The 27955-nt window shown below is 41.1% G+C and overlaps 1 protein-coding gene and 1 long non-coding RNA gene across 3 annotated transcripts in view; one reads left to right on the top strand and one right to left on the bottom strand.

The window, feature by feature from the left end:
* Window positions 1–3490: 3490 nt before the first annotated feature.
* On the bottom strand, window positions 3491–4299 carry LOC145432363 (uncharacterized). Its single transcript, XR_013912647.1, has 2 exons — window positions 4240–4299; window positions 3491–3978 (listed from the first exon to the last, which is right to left on the bottom strand). It is a non-coding gene; the product is annotated as an uncharacterized LOC145432363 (long non-coding RNA).
* A 4915-nt stretch (window positions 4300–9214) lies between these two features.
* Window positions 9215–27955, top strand: part of pip5k1bb (phosphatidylinositol-4-phosphate 5-kinase, type I, beta b) — a 34550-nt gene continuing 15809 nt past the window's right edge. Inside the window, exons 1-6 of one of the 2 annotated variants that reach the window (XM_026186923.2) lie at window positions 9215–9481; window positions 21365–21457; window positions 21558–21620; window positions 22122–22252; window positions 25259–25376; window positions 27374–27526. In XM_026186923.2, coding sequence (XP_026042708.1) covers window positions 21558–21620; window positions 22122–22252; window positions 25259–25376; window positions 27374–27526 — 465 coding nt within the window. In that variant the 5' untranslated portion in view covers window positions 9215–9481; window positions 21365–21457. Of the gene's footprint in view, window positions 9482–21361; window positions 21458–21557; window positions 21621–22121; window positions 22253–25258; window positions 25377–27373; window positions 27527–27955 lie in introns of both variants that reach the window. The other variant, XM_026186922.2, reaches the window with a different exon arrangement.

Genomic DNA, 27955 nt, shown 5'->3' with positions numbered 1-27955 from the left:
TTGCCTCTGCTTTTTAAGCCCTCATCAGAGCCATCAGATAGTCTCTCACTACCTGTTCTGTCAGTCTACAGTCTTGCTTATACTGTTTGCTCGGTCTTGCCACTGCTGCCATGGAATATGGAATGCACAGAGTGCCAAAATGACTTAAATAAATACATAATTTAAATAATGAATTAAATGTGTTGTTAATTAATTCAAATAGGTATTGTAACTCCCTCCAAGTTGAAAAACAGACACAATGTGTTTTTGATTTTTACTGGCATTTATTGGACACAGGTGCTACCAACGATGCCGTGAGAACTGTATAAACCCAAGGCAAACAAATCAATAATCCTAAATCAACATTATCTCCTAAAAATGACAAAAGAGGAAAAAAGATACAAAAAACATTGGGTCAGAGACCCAGCCCTGTGACAGTAAGGAGACCTCTTGCTAATGCTTTGGGTTCCAAGTTTTGCTCGTAGCTGGTAACTAGCTTTAACATATAAGTGAGAGCTAGAGAGATGTTGGAAGGCTGTGCCAGCACTACTTCATTCTTTCTGACATGACACAAATCAGTGATTCAGATTTAGTACACTTTATCTGAAATAGAGCAAAAGTTCAAACTGTTCTGATAATGCAGGGGTGATGTTTTGATTACTAAAGTTTCTGCTTTTTCTCATTTGTTCTCATCACATCGAAAACATTAGCTAAGGTTGCCTATGTCGCTAAAGATTATTAGCTAATTTCAGCTTTCTGAGTCACTAGTCTGCTTGTGTATCGCGAGTTACCAGTAAAGGAGCTGATGTGCTTTATTATTTTACTTGTAAAAGATTTCTATTCCTATTCTGGGCTTCATTTCTTGTTTACAGTACAGCTCCAGGTCCAGGTTATAGCGAGTCAAAGGGTGTTACTTATCTCTGTTCAGTAGCAGCCTGTATTCAGTCTGAATATTGGTGTAAATTTACATGGGTTTAAATTCAGTTTCAGTGTTACATTTAACTTTTGGGAGACAGCACAAAGACTGACAGAAGAGGAAAGAGAGGGAGAGAAAGGGAGAGAGCAATGGCTGTAGAAAACTCTTTTCTACGACTAAAATTGTAAAGGGAGTTTAGCTTCTGTTTTCCCCATATTCATCTATGATGATTTCACATAACTAAGCAGTTTGCTATACTGATATCAAATATGAATGCCCAACCTGCTCATATATTATATCGTATATTATCATCATAATCTGATCAGATTATATTACTATGTAATCTTGAAGTTAAATGTGTTTGTGCATGACCGTCAGTGCAAAGAAGAAGGGGAGGACAGAGCAGCAAGAAGCAGGTGAGTAAATGGGCAGATAATGAAGTTTGTGTGAAGACTGTAATGAAACAATCAAACAGTCATCTCAAATGCATGTGTAAGTTAGGTTGAGAAATGGTAATAATTTGATGCTAAGCTGTATCATTTGGAACATAAATACTTCATGAATACTTCAAAGAGTAAGGTGTGCTGCCGACAGAAAGTACATTGTGTGGGTTTGATCCTTTTTCTGGTTTGGTGCTGAAACTTCTTAGAAGACTCTTCTATTTCCTTGTTCTACCCAAACCAGTTGTGGCAGATAACTTGTCCGCCCTGAGTTTGTTTTTTTCAGTCTCAGTCTTTCCTCCCGACTTAATTTGTGTGCATTCATTTGTTTTTCAGGTTTGGTGCTGAAACCTCTTGTAAGACTATTTTCCGTGTATTCTTCTTTCCTTTTTCTTTCCCAACCATTTGTGCCAGATAACTGGCATGCCTTTAGTCTGATCTTTTAGTCTCAGTTCTTCCTCCTTAGCTAGTTCCCTTTGCCTCTGCTTTTTAAGCCCTCATCAGAGCCATCAGATAGTCTCTCACTACCTGTTCTGTCAGTCTACAGTCTTGCTTATACTGTTTGCTCGGTCTTGCCACTGCTGCCATGGAATATGGAATGCACAAAGTGCCAAAATGACTTAAATAAATACATAATTTAAATAATGAATTAAATGTGTTGTTAATTAATTCAAATAGGTATTGTAACTCCCTCCAAGTTGAAAAACAGACACAATGTGTTTTTGATTTTTACTGGCATTTATTGGACACAGGTGCTACCAACGATGCCGTGAGAACTGTATAAACCCAAGGCAAACAAATCAATAATCCTAAATCAACATTATCTCCTAAAAATGACAAAAGAGGAAAAAAGATACAAAAAACATTGGGTCACAGACCCAGCCCTGTGACAGTAAGGAGACCTATTGCTAATGCTTTGGGTTCCAAGTTTTGCTCGTAGCTGGTAACTAGCTTTAACATATAAGTGAGAGCTAGAGAGATGTTGGAAGGCTGTGCCAGCACTACTTCATTCTTTCTGACATGACACAAATCAGTGATTCAGATTTAGTACACTTTATCTGAAATAGAGCAAAAGTTCAAACTGTTCTGATAATGCAGGGGTGATGTTTTGATTACTAAAGTTTCTGCTTTTTCTCATTTGTTCTCATCGCATTGTTTCTCCACACAAAGTGTCATTTAACTTATCTATCCATGAACCAAATAACACACAATGACTCATTAAACTGCAGGAATCTCTTAAAGACGTAAAAACCTGTATGACCTCTAATTTCCTGCTTCTAAATTCAGATACAACTATCTATTGTACTTAGCCATGTGGTTTATAACCTGATGTTTATTCTTGATGGGATTATTTTGGTCTCTAGTAACACTGTGAGGAATCTTGGAGTCAGTTTTGACCAGGATATGTCCGTCAATCTGTATATTAAACAAATGTGTAGAACTGTTTTCTTCCAGATCTCTAATATTATTTCTCCCATGCTGGATTCTCTTTGTTGGCTTCCTTTTAAATCCAGAATCAAATTCAAAGTTCTTCTCCTCATGCATACATACAAGATCTTGGATAATCAGGCCCCATCTTATCTCAGTAACCTCATAGCACTGTAAGATCCCAGTAGAGCACTTTGCTGTCAGACTGCTGGTTTACTTGTGGTTCCTAGGATAGTAGTACAATGGGAGGCAGAGCCTTCAGCACTCAGGCACAGGTTCTGTGAAACCAGCTCCTAGTTTAGATTTGGGACTCAGACTCTCTACTTTTAAGATTAGGTGTAAAACCTTTCTTTTTGACAGAACATTTAGTGGCTATGGGCACTGGGCTAGATCAGGTGACCGTGAATCCTTCCTTAGTTATGATTCAGTGGGGGCTTTCCATGATGCACTGATCTTTTTTCACTCAGGATGTTTGTAGACACCACATAAGTTATTTTTGATCTGTAGCTCCATTTCACAGCGTGTCTTTACCGGACCTCGGCTGCGGGTTTCCCTTCAGCCATTGAGGAATAATGTGTGAACTGTGTTGAGGTGCTTCCCTATATCTTGCTCTGGTGTAAACTGTGGACATTATTTAGTGGGAGCACAGAGACACTTTTTCACTTTTACCTTTTGCCCTCACTGAGTAACCATGCGTGTAGACCAGGAAGGGGACCAAGAAAGCGTATCATGTTTGTGTAATCTATTTGTAAGTTGCATATTAAATATTTTTCAGACTTTGGTCTTTTTCATTATGTAATTGAGCAGTTGTATCAATTGATAATTAAATCACTATAATGAAACAATCAGACAGTCATCTCGAATGAGATGTTTAAGTTACATTGTGAAATGCTAATATTTTGGTGTTGAGTTGTATCATTTGGAACATGAATAACACATTGTCAGCATTCATGCTTCACAAAGTAAGGTGTGCTGCCAACATTTTTTGGCTTCAATTGCTCTTCCAGTTTGGTGCCAAAACTTCTTAGAAGACTATTTTCCGTGTATTATTCTTTCCTTTTTCTTTCCCAACCAGTTGTGCCGGATAACTGGTGTAACCGGTTTCTGCTTCATCCCGCTGCAACAGTTCGGCCCAAACAGACTCCTCGACTCTGCGTTGTGTTGTGTTTTTAAAAAAGACAAGGAGTCTCTTATCGATCGTTGCCACTTTATTGCCTGAATGGAAACAATGGTGTATTATCAGTGCACAGGCTCGCCACACACCACTCCGCACAGCACACTACGGCAGAACACCTCGTTAGCATTCCGCTTTAGCATACAGTTTTACACAATAATAAACAAATGAAAAGTACATAAAACTGATGTTGGACATGTGTCCACTAAGCACTTATTAGACTCGGTGCTCGTCAGCTAATCAAACATGTTTTACGTGGCTGTACTACTTGGCTATATCGTGTGCGGAACAATACAACTCACCTCTCGTATGGCTACGGCAGACTGGCAGCGATTACTGCAGCCAGCCTCACCTAACCAGCCGCACCGAGAGGCTTAGCTAGTTCCCTTAAAAAGCCCTCATCAGGGCCATCCGATAGTCTCTCACTACCTGTTCTGTCAGTCTACAGTCTTGCTTATACTGTTTGCTCGGTCTTGCCACTGCTGCCATGGTATATGTAGTGCACACCACATAAGTTATTTTTGATCTGTAGCTCTATTTCACAGCGTGTCAAAGTAGTGCCAAAATGACTTAAAAAAATACATAATTTAAATAATGAATTAAATGTGTTGTTAATTAATTAAAATAGGTTTTGTAGCTCCCGCTAAGTTGAAAAACAAACACAATGTGTTTTTGATTTTTACTGGCATTTATTGGACACAGGTGCTACCAACGATGCCGTGAGAACTGTATAAACAACATAAAATAATCAATTTTCACAGTAAGTTGTTCTTAATGAAAACACATCTTGCAGTGCACACTCTTTACCCACAGGTGGAAAACTTCGTTGCATGTGTCTCCAAATCTGTACCAGGCACCAACTAAGAAAGGAAAGCATGCTGCCCTCTACCGAGTGTGGCGTGTAACTGAAAATACTGTCAACCCAAACAACAGACTGAACATTGGTTCCACCCTGGAAACATTCTGTAAAACCTTTAAATGTGAGTTTTTAAAACCAACAATGTATACATTACAATCTGATTTATTAAAAATAAAGTATCTTAACTTATTTATTGCAACTTAAAACCATGAAATTATCTTAAACTGCATAACTGCTGGTGACAGCAGCCACAGGTATTAATAAATTAATTACATAAATAAATAATTAAATAACAATTAATGTCATTGAAAATCTTTAAAAAAAAATTTATCATTTCAAATTTTAATTTATAATCACATTTAATGAATTCATTATCTGTTTCATTAAATAATTATTAATTTATTAATTCTTTAATGGTGTATTTCAGGGGTATTCAACTAAAATTTAAAGAGTTCCAGCTGGAGAAAATTTCTTGAAGCAAACATCACAATGTCTAATCACATAAACAGTGTGATAAATGTATCAAAAACATTTTCATTATATGTAGTATATAAAAAAATATTCTGTTCACGCAACATAGAACTAAACATATATGTTTGACTAGTGACATGTTAAATGCGCACATTAAAAATTTTAAAGTAGAGGTCCTTTTCAAAATAACAGAAAATAAGAAAATGATGCATTTTGAAATAAACTAACTACAGAAAAATTACATAAATGGAGGAAAAGCTTGTATTTCCCCTTTTGTGTTTTATTAGGCGATCAACCGACTGCATGTGGAGAACTCCAGCATTTACTCATTAAATGCTCTATTTTCACTTTCCATGTTTCTTTTTTTGCACAACCATATTTTTTCCTGATTTTTCGCTCCCTTTCTTCAATTCACTGTTTTTCTATTTTCTTTTTCTCCACTTTCTCCAGTGCTATCGTCTGTATTTCTCCCTTTTTTTTCTACATTGCTGTCTTTCTTCTTCTTTCTACTCTTTTCACATGTAACTCTACGCTGTCAGGGCTGCAGAGTCCAAGTGTTTAGCACCCGGAATGCACAAATTTAATTGACTGAGTGGCTGAACTTGTATCCAATTTGCCTGTGTTTCTTCAGCCAGAGAGCCGCTACCGTAAAGAGCAGAAAAACTGCACCAATTAAAATAGAAGCGCCCATCAGGTTTTAAATCTGTTTTGGTTGTGGGTCCATGTCTGTATGGGACAGCTTGTGGGTCTGGACTCAGACTCACAGTGTTAGTGACCTCTGATGTATTCAATTAATTCTTTTAGCACTCTAAATGAATTAATTATATTGGTCAACCTCAGTCATCAAACTCAGGGGGTTAATCGAGGTTAATGCTGATTAAGTCAAAACCATTGTTTTGCCCTGGTGGCCATTCTTCTAGTGGGCATTTCTCAGTACCAAGTAGGCCAAGTGGCCCACTATAAAACCATTCTATACACTTTTACCAGATGTGTTTTCTGCTGTATGCAACCTTTTATGATTTGTTATTGTGGACCTGAGAGACCTCTTGTGGACACTTTGGAGTACTGCTGATAACGCAATCCAAAAACACAAACAATATTCTTTTGTATCAATCTATAATACTTCAAATTTAAAAAGTTAAATTATGCCTTACAATACACCCATACTCACCAGACACAGCACCGAAGTCAAGTTTCTCCAAATCTGACAGAAAAACAAATTCAGTCAGGGAAATAATTATTTGATCTCCTGCTGAATTTGCAAGTTTGTTCATATGCAAAGAAATGAAGTCTCTAATATTTTGGCAGCATCATTTCAATGCTGAGAGACAGAATATCAACCAAAAAAAAGGGGGGGGGAGAACCACATTATATAAAATTTATGGATTGATTGGGATTTCATTGAGTGAAGTAACTATTTGATCCCCTACAACCCAGCCAGAGCTCTAGAAACCTTCCAGCCTCACCACCATCAGAGCCAGAGACAAGAGTGTAGACCTGCACAAGGCGGGAAGCGGCTACAAGACCCTCGGCAAAAAGCTTGGTGAGGAGACCGCTGTTGGTGCGATTATTCAGAAATGGAAGAAATATAAAATGACCATCAAACACCCTCAGTCTGGAGCACGATGCAAGATTTTACCTCATGATGTGAGGATGACTATGAGAAAGATGTGGTCAGCTGAGACTGGAGAAACACTTGGATGAGTGATGAAACATTTCTCTCACTGAAACATCCAGATGAACAGAATCAACCTTTTGGGCTCCATAAGGGTAAGAACTTGTGCTCTGGAAAAAGGATATTGGATGGATCATTAATAGTTTTATGAGCCTCGTGAACAACTTTTTTTTTTTTTCAGTTTCATAGATAAATGAACTGACCCCTAGGGCCAGTCATTTGGATGTAATTTGCTTTTAAGGATTTTTCTTTCATAGTCTCTCTCCATTAAAATGAAAATACCATAAAAGTGTCTGTTGTTTTTTCATTGTCCTTGCATAACCAAAGTGCATTTGAGCTTCAGGGCACAAACTGATGGGCGGACATTCTCCTTGAGGATTTTCTGAGAGCAGAATTCATCGACCCATCACTTAGAGCAAATCATCCTTGGGGATCATTCAGATGGGTTTTTTGTTTTTGTTTTGCAAATTTAAAATGAGCCTTCATCTTCTTTTTGGTCAGTAGTGGTTTTCTCCTTAAACTCTCCCATGGATGCCATTTTTGCCCAGTCTTTTTTTTTTATTGTTGAATCATAAACTCTGACTATAAATGAGACAAGTGAGGCCTGCACTTCTTTAGATTTTGCTCTGTGTTGTTTTTTAAGGGTTTTTTCTTTTTTTTGGTATCAACTTGGATGAGTTGTTGGAGTAATTTCAGTAGGCCAGCCATTCCTGGAATTGACTGTTCTTCCAGGAATAACTGGGTGACATGATGCTTTCTTCCAGAACCAATAAGAATAGAAAGATAGATTTACATCACACCTGACAGCATATTTAACATATTTTGACTATCAGCAAAACAAGAAGTGCTAGATTGAGCAGTTAAAGAGAAAGTGGGTTACCATCAGAAAGTGATATACTAAAAAATAAATTACTAACTAAACTTGTTGAAAGGAAAGTGTTCAAAGACATTCCAGACTTTTAACAATTTCCCGTATCTAAATAGGGTAGTCAAGTATCATATATGTCAGTCAGTAATGACTCAAGAAAGTTACCTGAAAAAAGTTCAAACATTTGCTTTGAAGGGTTTGGTAAATCCTTTTCTGTCTATGTAGGATCTCTGAGCTCTGTGTGGTGTTCTTGGTTAGCTGATATCATAAATGAGCCATTTACTTGAATTAAACTGAGAAATTACATTGACAAAAATCCTCGGGTACCTTTTAAATGTACAGTAACTGATGCTGTTCTTTCTAAATGAAGTTTCTCCCTTTCCACCACACCCTTAGTCACCCTAAGCTGTGACATGTGTTGTTTGTCAGTGGTGGAGATTTTAGTTGCCATACTTTCTCATACATGTTTTCTTTTTAATAAAACAATCGCTTCTGCTACTAACACAGCATTTTTTTAAACTATGCCAATTTAATGCTTCTAACTTTGTTGATGGCCAGAATATTTGTAATATGATGATAGTCAGGTGAGATCTAAATTTTAACATATTTTATTTATTGTGTAATTAGAAGTTGTAAATATCAACTTCTTGTTTCCACAGTTTTTTTTGGGGGGGGGGGGGGGGGGGGGGCTGCTGGTCTTTGGTTTGCTCCTATACACAACACCACAGAATCAACAACAACAAAGGTTACTAAAATAAAAAAAAAAAAACAACTGTTAACATTTATTTGTTTTCTACTGTGATATCATTCATATTAATATCACCATGTTTCAGTGAGCCTGCTGTGACTGTGCACCTAACACAAGTCCACAGCTCTGGAGACACCGCTGAGAGCTGAGTGAACATTAAATGCATTCACACTCTGTATAGATGGAAGTATGCAAATTTTCAGACGATGTTTGCAGCACTGCATCCCAGCCTGACCGCAAAGATTTATCATGTGTGTTTCGATAAATAAATATTTGTTAACAGGATGAGTTACCCTCCAGTGAATTTGAAGATAACTTTATATTAATGTCACTTCCATCCCTTTTTCCTAGGGCGAGAAGCAGTGTACACCCTGGACAGGTCGCCAGTCTGTTACAGGGCTAACACACTCACATTAGAATCACTACCCTAACGTGCATGTTTCTGGATTTTGGGGAGGAACCCACGCAGACACGGGGAAAACACGCACAGCCGACACTGAAACTCTCCACCCTGGACCTTCTTGCTAGAAGGTGGATGGTGCCAGCACACAGCACCACCTGCTGCCCCTGCTGAACTTGGATCTAAATTGATGCTTAACGAAACTGTGAGATTTGCTGCTGCCAGCAGAGGGCGTGCTCGTGCCACTTTTCGTACTCGCTTGAATCCAGTGGCGCACTGAATGGCACGGCTGTAAAGAGGCAGGGCTGGGAGGCAGAGACACACGACACAGGTCTGCTCGGCAGAGGAGGAGGACTCAGTTCATAGCCAGCCTGCGGTGGAAATAAACGCTGCGTGTCCTACTCTAAACCGCAGTTTTGTATCGGTGGCTAGTCGCGTTGAAGAAACAGAAAGGTAAAGACTGCAGCAGCCGCTCAGACGGGAATATTTCCACAAGACTGCGCAGAAGAAGAAGACGATTACTGTGAGTTTGATGCGTCACACCAAAGATTCGTACAGACGAAAACAAAATGACAGTAGCCACCGACACAGATGTTCACCCAACATCTTTTACAACCTTGTGGACATTGTGTCTCACAGCGTCAGTTCTCAGGTGTTGTCACGACAGGTGAACAACTGCAGGTGTGCGAGTCAGCCAGCTGCTCCGTTTGTTGTCTGATAAAGAGGTGGAGGTGTCATTTCTCTGAATAACTCAGTTTAAAAAAAGAAAGAAAAGATATGTTCTGCCGAAAGAGTCATAATTTTAGATCTTCTTAACATATTCATGCTAAGTTCACGTGTGACATCAGGTGAATTCCATCCTTCACTCTGAATGTAAATCTTGTTGATTTTATTTAGATGAGTGCTGCTCTACAGTTCTGTCTTCCTTTATATATATTTTATAGCTGTTTTCTATTAAATGAAGTTTCCCCCCCTCATGTATCTGCACATGTGAGCCTGGGCTTGCACATTTACAGAGAAACAGACAGTTTGATGGGAAATGAGGCAAGCATAGTTGGAAGTTGTGCAACTGAGGATGGAGCAAGGAAAGTGTGGTTCGAAATGTGATGACAGTTAATGGGTGAAGTGATCTTTTTAACTTCCTGTGTGTGTTTTGAGAGCCTGGTGAACGACAATTAGATTTCCACATTTCATGGCCTGGCACGTGGATACACTTCTCAGGAACCTTTCCTGCATTTGACATGCAAAACACCAAATTTCTCTCTGTACGTGCTGGCCCGCGCCTCAGCATCTGTCACGTTCTCACTGCTCTTTCTACAGCGAGGTGCTACATTTCTCTGCTGGTATTTGGCAGCTGAGCTCCTCACAGACAGCCCCTTTCATCCCGATGCGCCTCCACACCAAAGGCCTGAGCTGCGACCACTGTGAAACAGTTTTAAGAGTCCAAAAGAAGAAGAACCACAACCTGTAGGCTGCTTTAGATACTGTTTAGTTGCGGCTCAGCTAACGAGTTTCTTTTTTACGTGATATATGATTGACTTCACTGAGTTTTGCTTTGTTGCTGTGAATAATCACATGGAAAGCATAAGAGTGCAGTTTTCTCTCGGTTATGAGGAGCAGTTGATGATAAATTCCTCCTTTTGGAAATGCTTCTGGTGTTATTCACGTTGTGGTTCATAAAGCAACAAATGCTGCTCAAATATCTTCTCATTGGTCCTTGAGATATTGCAGAAATTAGACGCTAATTTGAATAATCAGTCAAATCTGACTAGCTCCAAGCCGGCCTATACTACAAAGACAAAGCATCTATATATAAATGTGTAATCTCTTCATTAACTTCCTGTTCCTGCTTCATTTGACTGGGAGACAGGTGGGGTTTGTCCAGGCTGACCAGCTTGCCGCAGGATTTTTGACAGGAAAATGGCTCATGCAAATCCCCTGCTCTCTCCTTGGGAGTAACACCTGTGCTCCTGTCCTGTGCTGCCTGCTGCCTTTGCACTGAAAAGAGTGAAAAGCATTTGTGCATTACATAATGTTTTCCATTTGAGTGGCAGCAGAAGTGCCTCAGCACCGCGAAGCCCAAACTGTCAACACAAATCATATTTGATGATTCTGTGACTTTCTGCAGTTTTGTGTCTTTCCCTGGAGTTTTACCGGATTCTTTCTTACTTCAGTAATTAAACAGAGGTACTTGTTTGCAGAGGGGCCTCACAGGGCGCTCATACAGCTTTTTTTTTCCCAAATATATGAGCACCCTGTGTAAAAAGGTAGCACAATTACCAGCTGTAGGGTTTTTAAGTTCAGTCTTGTGATTTATGGGTCAAAGAGCACTGTGTGTACTGTGATCGTACTGTACCATGGGATTCGAGTAGTGATATGACCAAAATAACAGGCATATGAGACTCATTAAGACAGTTACATAAGTCAGTGGTCTGAACATTAGCTTGCAGCGCTCTCATTCCAGATAATGGTTTGAGTGACCAGTGTGCCACACCCCTGTGTGGCACACTGGTCACATTCAACATGTTCAGATTAGAGAAAAAAAAAGTCTCACTGTGTTGTGAAAATGAAATCTGGTACCTGGTAATGTTTGTGTGTGTTCAGTGCGACCTCTCCTCCCACTACAGCCATTCTAGCTCTTCTCTCTGAGGATCCTCCCTCACTATTGTCTGCAGTCTGTTTTGAAGCTGTCTAACATGCTGCGCTCCAGTTGCAACGAGCTGAAAGCATAACGGGAGTGTTTGCTTTCTTTCTGGAGTTTGTCATCTTGGGTTATCCGACGCCATGTCAGCCTTTTCTTGCTTCTGCTCAATGCTCCGCTGTAGCGAAATCCAAGCTAATTCCTGCTTTGTTGCTTGTGAAGTACTGAAGTAAGTGTAGTGAAGAGCAGTATTCTGCCCTTCAGCTCCTCATGGGGTTAAAACTGCTTTGTAGTTTTTCTAGTACAGTAGAAAAACTACAAAGCAAAGTTTCTGTTTGGAAATTTATTTACTTTTTTTTTTATTGGTTGGTCTTTTTGGTTAATCAATTGCTAAATTAACAATTTAATACACTGGGTCAAAGTGACCAAATACCAGAGCTGAAGTATCTTTAGTATAGTCTGGCTGTACATGTTTGAGGCAGATAATGGTATCATTTGAGAGTCTAAATATCCGACATGCACTAAGTTTCCGGGTTTAAAAAGTCTCCTTGGTTGTGAAGTTAACACGGACAGAGAAAATGAGCTAAATGGTATCCATCTATAATACAGATGACGGTGAATAAAACAATGTATGTCCTTCAAACAAGCCAGTCAGACACACTCGAGTCATATTTGGAGGTTTAGGCTCCATACGTCTGTCCAGCATGACCTCCTGAGCAGAGTGTGGGCTCGCCCTCTCTTTCTGTTCTGTTTTATTGTCCTCATTCACTGGCCAGGCTCCACTCGTGTCAGCACATACCACATAGGCCTGCTACTGACGGCCACCAGCGGCAGTGAGAACATTAAATCTAGAGTCTCTTATCTATTTTTGTGCCACACCCTTTAAACTTTGTGAGTTATAAGCAAAGAGGTAATCATCTCCCCAGGTGACTTGTTAGATACAGGAACTAAGAAAGAGGAAAAACCGCAAAGAGAATATGCGATAGGAACAGAAAAGTTCAAATTTATTAAATATGTTCAGGTTTGTCTGGCAGACCACAGCATCAAAAGTGTTTAGTTTAGTTTTTCTCTTCTCATACAAAGTGAAATAAGTCAAACTGATAGTTAAAGGGACACATCATCAATTGTACCATCTGATCATTTATTTTAGGCATGGAGCCCTAAAAAAGGCGTCTGTAGATCTCTTCACTTGCATTTCATGACAGTTCAGCTACATTCACATGTTGTTTGCCGAATGGAAAGAAAACCTCACAATATTCAAAGCGTTAATGTGTTATCTCCAGATCGTCACCCTCATCCTTGTTGCTCTTTTAGTTAAACCACTTAAATAGCCTTGAATTAGCTTCTTTTGTGCAACCCTCCATTTAAATTGATCGAAGTGTTGGATCTTATTTGGATATAAATGTGATGCATGTGTTTATTTTAAGCATGTTAGTGTTTTTTTGCTGTTTCCCCACTAAGTCAGTGGTTTGAAGTTCAGCGTGTTGTAATTATTGCTTGAAGAACGATGAAAAGATGCTGCTGAGTGGCAGCCGTTCTAGTGATGAAAAGCCAGGATGTCACAGCTTCTGCGACCAACTCAAACTTACTACAAACTTAAAATGACTTTCTAACCTCATACTTATAAATACAGAGACAATCTTTAAAAGAACGTCAGCGATCATCGCCGCGATGGTGTCTTCATGTACTTTGCAGCAGATGCAGAACTTCCCGGTATTATCGTTTTGATCTTAATGACCTCCAAACGGGAATTCCCATCTCTGTGGGCGAGCGGCACGTCAACACCAGCTTTTGAAAGAGTGGAAAAAAAAGGAGACCTGCAGACATAATTGGCTCATAGTTCTTCTACACTGCATAACCATTAGTGGTTGTGTTGGCCGGTTGGAGGCTGCTGGCAGAGCGATCCGTTGGCAGCATCGCAGGAATTCCGATTATTTGGAGGTTGTGATGTTTTGTTGTTGTTGTTTTGGGCCGGCTGAGTCCCCTGTGGCCCCCTCCCACTCTCATGCCCTGATAATGACGAGGTTTGCGGAGGCCCACTTGGGGGACACTAGAGCGCCAGAGCGAGATGGCAGGAAGTAGAAATGAGTTGAGAGGATGGAGACGGTCGTCAAAGTATAAATCTTCTATTTTTCTTTTTAATTCATTCATTTATTTATTTTTTTAGTAACCTGTGACTTCAGGTCAATAAAGGCCTGGCCATATACTCCCCTTTTAATCATGTGATAGTCTACTTCAGAGAAGTACATCATTTATGGATTCTCAGAAGTAGAGCATTTACGTTTGTGATATGCATAGGTAATAAAACGGCTTCTCTCGGCTTAAAGGGAAATATGAGGACCTTTGGACTACAGTGCAGGCTTTAGTAAAACTGACATGGGCAAGTCTGTCTCCTATTGTTTCTGTTCCATATGGTAGCGATATCCATGGGCCTTGACGTTGGGAGCAGAGGCTCGCTGTGGTTAGTTATCACTGGTAGTTAAGCATAATAAGCCTGCTGTAGTACGTTCTGTACAGCCGCGCTGTACTGTACCGTCCCATCGGAGCAGCGTCTCTGCTTCTGTGTCTTTAAAGAACATTGTCTCTGTTTTCTGTCCATTAACTCATCTCTATGTTTCTCCCCACCTCCCCCATGCCCTCAGCCGAATCATGTGACACACTGGACACAGAGGGTGACCTCCTCCTCACAGCTTCTCATGCGGAGTGGAGCTAGAACGAGACGCTCTCTGAATTACAAATAGACCGAATCTTCTCCCTGGGTTTCCTCTTGCTCAAGTTATCTTATATAATGAAATGGAGACATTTTTTGTGACTTTATTACCACAGATTTATCTCTTCTCTCAAGAAAAGGGGGTTTACATAGAATAAAACTTGATATAACTCCCGACTACACGTTTACAAGACAGCTTTTCAGAATCTCTGCCTCTCGCTGTCCTCCATCTTTTGTCCTACGTCCCTCGCCCCGTGTAGCTTGTTTCTTCTGTTCATGTTGCATTTCAAAGGTAAGGCCACTCTGTAGGTGTAATCCCACCCGCCTTCTTTTCTGCTTTATTTCTTGTCATCAAAAGGTCAAACACCATGCTAATATGCAATACCACAGAATAAAATGTAGGTTTAGAGATGAACGCATGGTCAGGGGAACATCACTGTGCCCACATGCACACTGCCGAGCTCACTGAAACATGTTTTTTTAGGATTCAGAAGGATGCTGTGTTCAGTACACGCTGTACGCTCCGTCTTGTGTGATTGATGGTAGCTGCTTTCAGTGAAGGGAGCTCCCATTTTTTACACTTGTGTCAGGGCTCTCCTTGCAGCATGAAGATGTTAAAACAGATCGGTGTTTGTTATTTTGTAATGTAATGTAATGTAAACCTCATGAATAGACCTCAGTGTTCAGTGTTTACTTTCCATCAACATCTAATACATTATGCACATGTTTACTATAGACTGTATCTAAAAGATGGCCATAGCCACTATGGCTTTCTTCGTTGGGTAGTGGAGTGCTGTTTTTAAAACGTCAGCACATTTTATCAATCAGTCCTGGTTGTTTTGAACCCCAGGTGACCATGTTTTAACAGGAGACTGCAGTGCTCAGTTATCAGCTAATGTTAGCAAGTTCCACCTATAGACTGTATTGTGGTGCATCACACAGCCATCAATACCTGTACTTGCAAATTAGTGTAAAGACATCAAAAACATTTTTAAAAAGAGTAAAAAAATTGGAGAGCCCACTTTCTGATGTGCTGTTAATATAAATAACAGCACATTAAGCCATATTAGTTTTAGATATTCACCTTGAAAATGCTCCAAAAGGCACCAACACCACAAACTCTGGAGATCCAGGTCAGTATTGTCACAGTTTTTTTGTACCAGCTGATTATTTTAAGATGGAAGTTTAATTTCAATCGACTTGTTTTCAGAGATGGTGGCTTTCAGCCTGGAGGTTGCCCCTTCATGGTAACATACAGGCTTAATATCAGTAATTAACCGAAATATTTTCTTTCAGCTTGACCTGTGTCTTTTCATTTAGCCACGCTTTTTGGCCACTTTTGCCATCAAAAGTCACGTAGCCTACCTGTATCTTACTCCAGCCTGTCGGCCATCTTTGTGGGCTGCCGTTTTAGTCTGATTTCATCATGTAGCCTTCCTGCTGCACACATACGCAAACACTTGGAAAGCTCTGCAGTGCTGCATAGTGCCTGGTGTTCAGGGACAAACACTACTCTGAAGCAGCATCACAGCTTTTACATCTGAGCAAAGATGAAAAGAAACGTACCTCCAGAGCACGTCGTAAAATATGGAACACAACGTGCCAAAAACAGGTCAAAATGATACCTGGCTTCTTTTATAATGGCTTCTTCTGTTGTGTGTGTGTGTGTGTGTGTGTGTGTGTGTGTGTGGGGCTGTGCATTGGACCAGAAAACCTATATGTATCTATACATGCTAAACTGTAGTTCTTCCTTGCTGTTATGGTCTTTGTCTGCCTTACTGTATCAAGATGGGGGAAACAAAGTCCTTAGGTAATCACACTGACACACCAAAAGAGCACTGGTATCAAAAGTATAATGATCACTGCCCCACATGACAGATGCATACAGACAATGAGCCTTTTCTCTGTGTATTTATTGGGAATATTGAGTATATATTTTTTGAATGCCCTACATCCCGAGTTTCTGTGAAGGATGAGAGCATTTAAGTTGATGAAGCTGATCCCCTTCAGGCTGACTAAGCTGGCTCCCCGTGCATCTTCTTGATTGTATCCACCCAAATCCAGATCTCGGTGCTTATCTAACATCTGAGTTGTGGGATTGCATGGGTCATGAAAGCCCAGCAGCCCAGTCCTTGAAGCTCAGCATTGCTGCTCTGCTATTGATTTTCCATTATGTCTCCAATCTGCAGCAGTAATCCAATAGTATCCGGGGACTGAAGCAGAGCAAAAGGAACCCATATGTGATATCTCTGGAGATGGAGACTGTGGGAGCCTTGTTGACTGAATACCTCACAGCCTTGAAGTCATAGTCAGATGGTTTTGAAAAAGATTGTGATCCAGATTGTCCTAATTTTAGCCTAGCTATTCTACTGAAGGGCACTGGTAGATATAGATCATTTTGAAGAGAGTATAATTTCCGTAGCATGGTTAATGATGTGTTGATTGATCTGCCTGACCACTGCCTTTATTATTACTACTGGTTTTCCCGCTGGGATCATTGAGGGAATATTAGCACAGCTACTTTGAGTTTTTGACAGCTTAGATTTATTCAATCTGCATAATCATCATACCAGACAGCCCACGTCTGCTCTCTGCAACATATTTTCCTTTCAAGGACTGCCTTGGCTGCAGAGTGGCTATTTGACTTCCACAGGGGCAGAATGGCAGCCTTGGCAATAACCCCGAAGCCGCGGAGGAGATACGGCATGAGAGCCAGTGTTTGATCTGCACTCAAGTGTGTTTGTTTGAAGGGTGGTAGAGTTTCTGACAAGGCTGTAGGGACGAGTGGGAATGGAGTTGTTTACGTACAGTGAGGCTCAGGGAGAGATGAGAGGTAAATGCAAAGTTTTAGAAAGAAAACCAAAAACAAAAAAAGCTTCACAAGAAGGGAAGGACACGGTGCTCGAAAAGTAACGTTTCATAATGAAGTTGTGGTAAGTCAGGGAAAAAGTTTAATGTTTTACTAAATGGCTTTAATGTCTGCGTTTAGTTTATCAAGTTGTTGAAAGCTGATCCTGGAATGACATTTCCTGCATTGCTTAGGAATTTTCTTCAGGTCATTGCAAAGTCTTATCGTAACATAGACTATCTTTGACCTTACTTGCTTTTTCACAAAGGCATCGAAATATCAACTCCCTATGCACACGCCTGTGTGAGTTTTCCATTCAGACTCAGGCTTTCATGTACTAAGTTTCCTTTTTATTGACCCGTTGGATCACTTTCCCCATTTGGTTCTCGCCCAAGACCACAAATATCCACATCCACTGTCCAGAGGTGTGGACTCGAGTCACATGACTTGGACTCGAGTCAGACTCGAGTCATTAATTTTATGACTTTAGACTTGACTTGAAAAAATGTTCTAAGACTTGTGACTTGACTTGGACTTTTACACCAATGACTTGGGACTTGAATTGGACTTGAACCGGTTTACTTGAAAAGACTTGATATTTTACCCCAAATATAAAATTTAACATGCATATTATATAGAGATTGAAAATGTGACGTCATTCACGGGTAGAACCGCAAAGGATTCTGGGAACTCGTGGCAAGCGGTACTAACGCACGCAGGCTTTCAATTGAAATCAGTCACACAGCGATAAAAAGAAACACAAAAATGTCAAGAAGCTGTTGTATTATTAACTGCAATAGCCGGTCGCATGACAGCCACGGGAAGCCGACGGGTAAAGAGATCGGTTGGTCGTTGAAGAGAAATTGTTCGAGCCATGTTTCCAAAGTAACAAAGACGCGACGGATGGCCTGGATTGCAGCCATTCAAAGATCAAATATAACGTCCCAGAACACTCCAGCTCACAGGTTAGTCTGCTCCAAGCATTTACACGAAGGTCAGTCTGCTGTTGTAGTTAATACGTCATTTTCATAACATAATTGGTGATATAGGTTACAAGCAAGTCTGGCGCTGAACAGAAATTGTCGCGCTATGCTCCTTTATTTATTGTGCATAAATAGTGAATTGTCCTGACACAATATTGCGTTTCGCTTCTGTTATTATGGTACATTGACAAAAACATATACTTTTATTCACAGGATAAAACAGGTTTTTTGTATCACTAATTGCCCAGTACGATTACAGCATACAATATTATTGTCACTGCTACATTTCTGTGATGCTACCAGAAATTATTTCCACTACTAATTAATTACCGTTGAGCTCAAAGGTCCTATTAATAAACGGTTAACGAATGTGTATTTATGACGACGATTTGTGAGACTGGTAAACTTATGATACGTACGATGGTCTTTCGTTCTACACGGTGCATTTCAAGGTCCTGCACCCATCCGTCGGTAAACTGTACCTGGGCTTGTTGCAGTGACCGGAAGTTACTAAACTTCATGAGTGTATGCACTCACTCCAAGAACCGTATAATTATAAATATGCATATAAATATGCTACAATGAGATAGCTGACTTTATCTAACTAGCAAATGTTTTCCAGGCTACGTTGGTGATTCAGTTTTTTTTAATGTGTATGATATTTTTGTCATGCGATTTTAAAGTCGGTCCTACAACCGCATCCGGGGCGATCGTGGCTCAAGAGTTGGGAGGTCGCCTTGTAATCGGAAGGTTGCCGGTTCGAGCCCCGGCTTGGACAGTCTCGGTCGTTGTGTCCTTGGGCAAGACACTTCACCCGTTGCCTACTGGTGGTGGTCAGAGGGCCCGGTGGCGCCAGTGTCAGGCAGCCTCGCCTCTGTCAGTGCGCCCCAGGGTGGCTGTGGCTACAATGTAGCTTGCCATCACCAGTGTGTGAATGTGTGTGTGAATGGGTGGATGACTGGATATGTAAAGCGCTTTGGGGTCCTTAGGGACTAGTAAAGCGCTATATAAATACAGGCCATTTACCATTACCATCCAAGAATAACATGCAGCTTATCTCAGAACTGTCGGTGAAAATTATTCTTGGAGCTAAGTTTAATTGAGCTGCATTTTATAGAGGTGCAATTTCACAATTTGTGTATATTTTCTAAGTTCACTATTTTGTCATGTGTTGAGAAAAACACAGATTAAAAAATTACATGGTCTAATATTTACATTTAGCATATAACTGCAACATTATTTTTTCGTTTGTTTTTTTTTAAAGACTCGAAAGGACTTGAAATTCAAAGTTTCAGACTTGTGACTTGACTCGGACTTTTACACCAGTGACTTGAGACTCGACTCTGACTTGCCTGACATTACTTGAGACTTGACTTGAGACTTGAGGATAAAGACTTGAGACTTACTTGAGACTTGCAAAACAATGACTTGGTCCCACCTCTGCCACTGTCTACCAGAGGCATTGATTTAACAAAGCTGCGTTTTTGTGTTAGCGAGGTCGTCTAATGTAATTGTGAAACACGAGGTATTGTGTTACACGTGTACAGTGTACTCTTGTTTTCCTCGTTAGAGTCCTGTGTGAGTGGCATTTACCATGGGATGGGAGTGTTTGACAGCGGTGAGACGCTCCTGATTAGGATCCTCCGTTCATTTTTACCGACCATCTGTCTGCCTCTCTTTTGTTGAGAGGTGAACAAGAGACCTGCTGTTGTTCACTGCAGCTGCGGGCCTCTCGTGGATTGTTCTCGAAGCAGTCTGTTAGAGTACCAGCTGGGTTGTGGGGTCAGGTGAGGGAGAGGTGGCTGGAGCGCGAGAGAGAGAGCGAAAGAGAGGTCCGCACAATTCATTTTGACACTGACACTCAGGCCGGTGCTGAGCTGAGAGCCAGACAGGCCTGCCTACGGGCTTATTAACATTCCTCAGGCTCAGGGCACATAGTGTAAAGGCTCAGGTGGATCAACACCTCATTACACTGACTGACGAGGCTCGAGATCAATAACAGGATTTTATGACAGACGTGAGCTTTACAAAAAACAGGAGCTCGCACAAAAAACCATATTGGGTTTGTTGTGTGAGCGAATGTGCTCGTGTCCTTTTCGTAAGGAAGGAAATTGTTTTTAAGGTGATATAAAAGCTATGAATGATTCACAGAGGCAGAATAAGACCGAGTAAGCCTCTAGCCAGGATGGTCTCTGTGGTCTGTGCTATTGTCTCTTATGTGTTTATAGCAACAGAGAAGCTGGTGTGCAGATTAGGAGCCAGTCTGGAGATAAGAGCTGAGTGTCTGCTACACTCTCAATATCTGAATCTCTGCGTGTGAGCGTATTTTCGTCCAAGTGCACCTTACTCCATTTGGAGACTATTTCCAACAAAGGTGCAACATATTGCGAGGATTTTACTTTGCAAGAACCAAACACAAACAAGACTTTTTCAATTAGTGTTCCACTGCATGGCGATGATGTGATGATGATGTGACAGCTGGTCACAAAACAGGTGACTGCAGGGCATGAGGGCAGCAAGACATTGTGCGATACTCAAAGCTCCAGTAACAGCAGGCGCATTTATATGCAGGTGATGTGGTGACTGCAGCCTTGCGAGAGCTTGTCAAAGTCCAACTTTTGCAAGTGCTCTTACTCCTCACTTCTTCTCAGTGTGTCCTGAGGCAACATTTAAATGACTTACGCCACTCTGTCTCATTTTCTCTGGGAGTGTTAGTGGAGAAAAACAGACACATTTTAAGGAGGAGTGGAAAATTCATGGAGAGCATACGTAGAAACAAGACAGACTGGTGCTTTGTGGCTCAGGGAGGACTTGGATGAGCTGTAAGCCGGGCAGTGACACGCTGTGCAGCTCCACTCCTTTATGAGGTGTTGTTCTGCACGTACAAAGTCTTGAATATGGAGGCAATATGAAAACAGAGAAGCCGGCGATTAGATTAAAGTGTAACAAGATTTCTGTATCTGCACGCTGTGATTTGTGAGGTGGTGAAGTGACAGGCAGGAAAGGACTGTTTCTCCAACACGGCACTCGAGCAGAACTCTGATGTTTATTACAAAACACAGATGTACATCTCATGAGTCAGGAGTGACTATCAGAGTTAAAGTGCCTTTTTTATCAGGTGGAGATTAGCAGAATCAGCAAGATTCACTTACTTTAATGCAATGTCAGTGCCTTTTTAAAAATATTTTATAGTAACTTACTGGGCACCCGTTCTCTTACAGAAGGTCCTGTGACAACTCCTGATGATTGCTCAGCCTGACAATCAAGAGCTGCTGCCCTGATTGCTGCTCGTCAGGCACAGCTTTTCATTAAGCAAGGTATGCTTTTGACTGCTCAGTAAATTTTAGAGTGATACGACAATTGACAAGAATTACGGTGTTATAGTTTGTTGCCTGAATGACTTTGTGTCACTTTTAGATGTCTACGGCCACAGAAAATGGGACAGGAGGGAATCGGAGCTCAGAGAAAACCTACAAGAAGGTAAAGGAGTGTGTTTGGTAACATTTTCATGTTATGATGAATATGAGCACGATCCCTTAACATTTACTTGGAAATGCTGCTGTTTAGAGTCAGCTTTTGCTTCTGAGCCACTCGAGTCCCTTAACTCCTTCTGCAGCACATTATGTCGTGACCCTCCCACAGCCAGCTGCCAGCAGTCAGTCAAGTGCTGGGTACATTTGTTTTCTTTCTTGTACTGTAGACGTCACTCCTTATGGAAACATCTCTCTCTTTTCTTTTTTTTAAGATTCACCCATAATGCATTTCTTTATACTAGCTACCTCTGTTCAGGTTTGGGGAAATATGTTTTAGAGGTGTCATGCAATAAAAACACAAACTAGATTTGTGTCCAAGTCTGCAAGTGCAGTTGGATGTGTTTGTGTGGAAATTCTCATATTTCAAATCAAATCAAAGGGTAAACAAGGGAGCAAGTGTGCCACGGCTAGACTAATGTGATATTTTCTTTTCGAATTTCCCATCCAGACCACATCCTCGGCGTTAAAGGGAGCCATTCAGCTTGGTATTGGCTATACAGTGGGAAACCTCACCTCCAAGCCTGACAGAGATGTTCTTATGCAAGACTTCTATGTGGTGGAGAGTGTCTTTCTGCCCAGGTCAGTGATCCCACACGCACATCCACAGTGTTACATTCACAGAAACACTCTCTCAGCATATGTGTTTTTGTGCGTTGAAGGTTTGCGTCCTCGTCGCGTAAGCTCAAGGTTATTTATCTGCAGGACTTGGTGAATAGGAGAGCTGCTTCGTAAAAACAGACTGTGTGTAGGTTGGCTGTGAATGAATGAATGGGAAGTGAGTGAAGGGCACGCTTCGCCTGGACGGCCTCCGCAAATATTATATGTTTGGATCTCGAATGAAAAACATTAACCGCTGTTATTAATCCCGCTCGGTGGAAACTACATGCGCTCGAAATCCACTCCAAAGAAAATGTGGTACCACCTCAAACTGCCAGCGTCATCATTTATCAACAGTTTTGCTAGTCTAAGTCATGACGCAGGGATAAAACTATTCTAGTGGATTATCTTGCCAAGAACTGTGGAATCAGCTTACTGTGTGCCTCTTAACTGCCACAGAGCAAAACGTACGGCGGCGCGCCGCTGAGCTATCGTCAAAATTACATCATCAGCTCAAAGAAATGCTTTATATAATCTAAAGCAGGACGAGGAATTCATCGAAAGTGTTGCCTTATGTCCACACATATGGTTTATTAACACACAGCTGATGCTGCGGCACATACTTTATCAGTTTTTGTTTTCTTTTAGAGCTGTAGAGGAACTACAAAAACAAATTAAATCAGGAGCAGCTGAGCAAAAGATGTCTATTAGTTGCTGTTTGTCCATCCCAGTGTAAATACATCCAAGGTCATTCAATGTTGTGTTTAACCCTTGGACGTCAGGAGGAGAATTACAGTCCTATCAGGATGTACTTTGTGGTTTACCTTAGAGATGCTGCACCAGGATATGCAAACTGGGCATGGTTTATGCAAACCTCCTTCTGGCACGCACACCAGTCCTGCTCCTCAGCAACAGCCAAACAAAGCTCTTGTTGTGTTTGACTGATAAAGGCCCTGATGACTTTCAAGACTTTGATGAAAACTCCACATCTCTCGCTGAGACCAGTGTTGCCAACTTAGCGACTTTGTCGCTATATTTAGCGAGTTTTCAGACCCCTTAGCGACTTTTTTTCTAAAAAAAGTCGCTAAAAACAGACGTGAAAGCGCGTATCGCTTTTACTCTCAACAAGCAGCGGGTGCTGTAACGCAGTCAGTTCTTCTTTTACTCTTTTACTCTTATGCTGTTTTGTGGATCACAAGGTTTAAAACTACTTATAAACACACACACAAAGTAACTCCACCAGAGTGCCTATTTCGGGTCACTTTTGCCGGTCCAAGCCCGGGTAAAGAAGCAGGGCTGGAATTGTGACATTAAAAAAACCAATAATTGCTAAAAGAAATTTAATTTGTAGTTCTAAATAAACTCTAAATGCATTTAGGATGGTTTTTACTCACTTTATGTCTCTTCCACGATGTTATTTCTCTCTCCAACAACATAGGTTACAATTTAGATTAGCATGACCAATTATGCAAATTAAGCGATGACATCATTTAGCGACTTCTAGCGACTTTTAGGACAACCAATAGCGATTTTCCTTACTGAGGAGTTCGCAACACTAGCTGAGGCTCTGAAGCGCAAAATGACGAGCGACAATTGGTTTAAAATGAGGCTTGTTTCATCCAGCCCAAGTTTGAATTAAAATGAAAGTGGTGGCAGTCTCCAGGGCCACCTTTTTCACAGGGGGAGAAAGAATCTAGGCCATGTTGTTAGGAAGAAAATAAAATTACACAAGACAGAACAAACAGAGTGTAATGAGTGAGGGGAGAAAATGAATGTCTTACATCTTTATTCTGACATAACCGTTTCCTATTTTATTCTTTCTGCTTTCCCTCAGCATTTATCTTCTGTTCTGTAATAGCACACAAACCCTTCTCTTTCCTCCCACCGCAGGACTACCCTGAACAAGTGACTAAACGATGGAAACGGAGATGTCGCTTTGACTCCCACACGCTTAATTTTCAGTTTGTCTCACACCTTTCCGCAGACTCACGCAGACAGAGAGGGAGATGAATCCCTGATTAGACTGAAATTTTTCCGGGCGCTTGTGTTGCTTAATGTTTTTTTTCTTTTAAGTAGACTCTCAATCAGTGGCAAATGATTCCCGTTGTCCTCGCGCACTAAACAAACCATTCAAATGCCATTGTTGCGTGATCACAGATATAGTGTTACACCTGCGCCTTGCCTCCGTGTCACTGAATATAGCACACGCAGGGAACAACAAAAGGGCCTCTCTACCCAGAGCAGCTTCCAAGTAACCAGATTTAGAGGTGCCCTGGGAAACAAAACCTTTATTAACCTATTTCTGCAACTACAAAACTGATTCCAATGAAAGTTTAGCTTTAAAAAAAGACTCGACGGCTGACCCACGCTACCCTTATCCAATGTGCTTACAGGATTATGGGTTAGGTTAGTTAGAAACAGGGTCAGCCTTTGTCGAAGCCCGTCTGGAAACGTCTCCCACTCCACGCTTGGCAAAAAACAAAAAAAACATGCAGGTTATTGTGTCTCATTTTGTTTGGTTTTAAACCTTTTTATTTGAGCCATTTTCTCCCCATTTGAGCTGAAGTGCATGTTTTTTATTTGGTGTTGTTCGATCCAGTAATTAGAGCCATCTTCAGTCTCCAGGCGAAGAACTCCATACAGACCTATCTCTGTTAGCACAATGCTGGTGGATCTGGGTTCCCATAGAGGACTTACTGAAGCCTGTTCAAGCAGGAATGGAAGAAAATACAAGGGCCCTCTGATAAAATTACCCAGAGTCAATAGCGTAGATACCAGGCACAAAGATTAGGTGCTGGTGTTCATTTCCCGCGGTAGTGCCAGTTTTCCAGGGGGCGCGAGAATGCATCTGTGTTACTGACACTAACATGTTTCCTTTTGTAATGTTAAAGCTTCTTTTTTAAATTTCATGTCAGTTAGTGTTGAAAGATGTATCTAATATACCCGTTTGTGTGTTTGTCTCATCTTGTCTTGGTCAAATATTACCAGTGAGGGAAGCAACCTGACTCCAGCACATCACTATCCTGACTTCCGCTTCAAGACGTACGCCCCGCTGGCCTTCCGCTACTTCAGAGATCTGTTCGGCATCAAGCCAGATGACTACCTGGTAAGACTAAAAACCTGGCAGACCTTGCAGGTCATTATTTGTGTTCATGCTCATAATCCAGACCTCAGCTCCGTCTGGATCACCACCTCATTTGTATGGAGCCATGCCGCAGGAAGCAAATCTAGTGCACTCTCATTTCTCAGCACAGCAACTGAAATTAACCTGCTGGTCCTATTCAAGGGGGTAAAAAAAGGTCATTTTAAGTTTTTGCTTTCAAGACTTAAAGGGGGAAAAAAAAAAAAGGAGATTTAAGAAAATATGCTGAGTCACTTCCTGTCACTGACTGCCTGCCCAGTATTTCCCTGCACATAACCCGCATAAACTCACTGCTGTTTATGAGATTAAACAGAGATCATTTTTATAAATTAGTGAGATCTATGACATTGGATTTTGATTTTTTACCTGTTCCAGCCTCGATGCAAAGCTCAGCTAACTGCTTGCTAGGTGCTATAACTTCACATTCAACGTAAGGTGTTACAGGGGCATAAATGCTGAAATCGCATCATTTTAAGGCTGTTGCTAGGCGGTTGCCAGTCTACGTAATGACGTAGATGCATTTTTAAGATGTTCTACATGCCAAGTTTGATTTGTCATCTCCCTGGTTGTGTAGGAGGAGTGGGCAGCCAAAGAAACAACCACACAGGCTGAGATTTCCTGTGTTACAGCGAGATTCACCTGGTTCTTACATGCACACGTCACAAACTGACATAGATAATCAGTTGTAAGTCTGATAAAGAAGAGAGAATTCCTCGTTATTTTTGTCTGTCTGGAATTTCTTTCCACCAACTAAATGCTGACTAATGTAGAATCCAATAGGTTCAGTAATGCTGCAGTCCCCAGGAGGGTGAAGTCAAGGCAAAACATTGGGGTGGTGGAGATACTGGAGCTAATAATGACAGAGCATGTGCCCTCATTAGCACAGCTGTAATCCTCACACATGCAGTGATTTCCCAGCAGACTCACAGGTGCACATTTTGACATTTAGACAGAAGCATTTTGTGTGATTCATGTTTTTGTTTTTGCTCGTTTGCACGTGTTTTTGTCTGTGAAAATATTCCCTGGCTGAAGTCTTTGGTGTTCATTTCAAACGTTTGACAGTTCTAATTTAATGCTAAATTGATACTCTACCTGTATATAAATAAAATTAGATTTCAAAAAGGTGTGATTTCCTCTGACCTTTATCCTGCTGTGGCGGCATCTTCCTGCGTTCCTTATGCCTCGAAGTCTTTCCTAAACCCATCAGGCTACATTGTTCCTTTTGATGGCCAGATTCTTTTCTGCATAAATGAGAGACAAAAAGCTCCAGAAGAGAGTCGGAGATTAAAAAGTTATTTCAAGGCCGAAGAGGGTTGATGGCATAAGGCCCGCCAGCGTTGAGGAGTAGTGCTAATGACTGATGTCCTTGAGGCCACACTGCGGTGTCTAATTAAGAGAGAATGTGGACACGCATACACAGCCAGCCTCAGTGCAAATGCAATAAAGTGTGGATGTGTTTGTGCTGGTAACGCAACATGACTGTGGATGGTCATCAAGTGGAAGAGTCTCTGGAGAGGGAGAGTGGATGCCTCCAGTGTTTCTCTCTTTTGAAAATGTGGCTCTCATAATGCACTGATTAATATCTAACGCTTCTCTACAGTCTTGCGGGTTCTTGTATGTAGATGGGCACTGCGGGACAGAGGCTCTCGTTTCTTAGCAGGAAGATTCACATGTCCGTGGGCGCCTATAAAGTTTGACAAACAGATAAACAGTAGACTGATGTAAAGCAGAGCTGGCATTAATGGAACAATAAAACAAATGTAGACAGCTTTCTCCGATAAGCATGTGAACAACTGTAGACTTTGGGGCTGATTTTTCATTACAAAAGCGGCCCTCCAATTTTGTGGCACCAGCCGAGGGACCTCTGTTTCCTGCTCTGCTGCGTGCAAAGCTATACCATAAAGAGTTGATTTGTGAATTTGATGTATTAGATATGAAATGTTTATGGCTCTCTTCCTCAGTACTCCCTGGTAAACGAGCCTCTGATTGAGCTGGTCAACCCCGGGGCCAGCGGCTCTCTCTTCTACCTGACCAGCGACGATGAGTTCATCATTAAAACCGTTCAGCACAAGGAGGCCAAGTTTCTCCAGAGGCTGCTACCTGGATACTACATGGTGAGAAGTTTAATGTTACTTCATTACAGTTCGTGATGGCATGTGAAAATTGTTGCTGATTGGTGTCTAAAACCCGCTCGGTGTTAAATGAGTGATTACTCATGAGATGCGTCAGAGGCAAAAATGAGATGGAGTGAAAATGCCCTTTAGCTCCTGCACTAGGAGCCTGAATAGCAATTCAACTTGACTGAGGACAGTGGCAGTTGCATAGATAAAAGTCCAAAACTTGATCAGTTCATTTTGTTATTCATGTTTTTATTTATTGCATCCACATTCTGCTTGACATCAGTGAAGCATGGAGTGTACATGGTGCCAAGTTTTCCACATATGGAGTTTAAACCATACGCAGTCTTCCCCTTCCAGTTAGTCCTCTTCTGCAGCAATTCGCCACTTCTATTCACCGCTTGCTATTTTTAGATATATCCTTTC

Source organism: Astatotilapia calliptera, chromosome 12, assembly GCF_964374335.1.
Source record: "Astatotilapia calliptera chromosome 12, fAstCal68.1, whole genome shotgun sequence".
In the NCBI taxonomy this organism is placed as follows: domain Eukaryota; kingdom Metazoa; phylum Chordata; class Actinopteri; order Cichliformes; family Cichlidae; genus Astatotilapia; species Astatotilapia calliptera.
The sequence above is the reverse complement of the archived record's forward strand: the minus strand, read 5'-3'. Positions and strand labels throughout refer to the sequence as shown.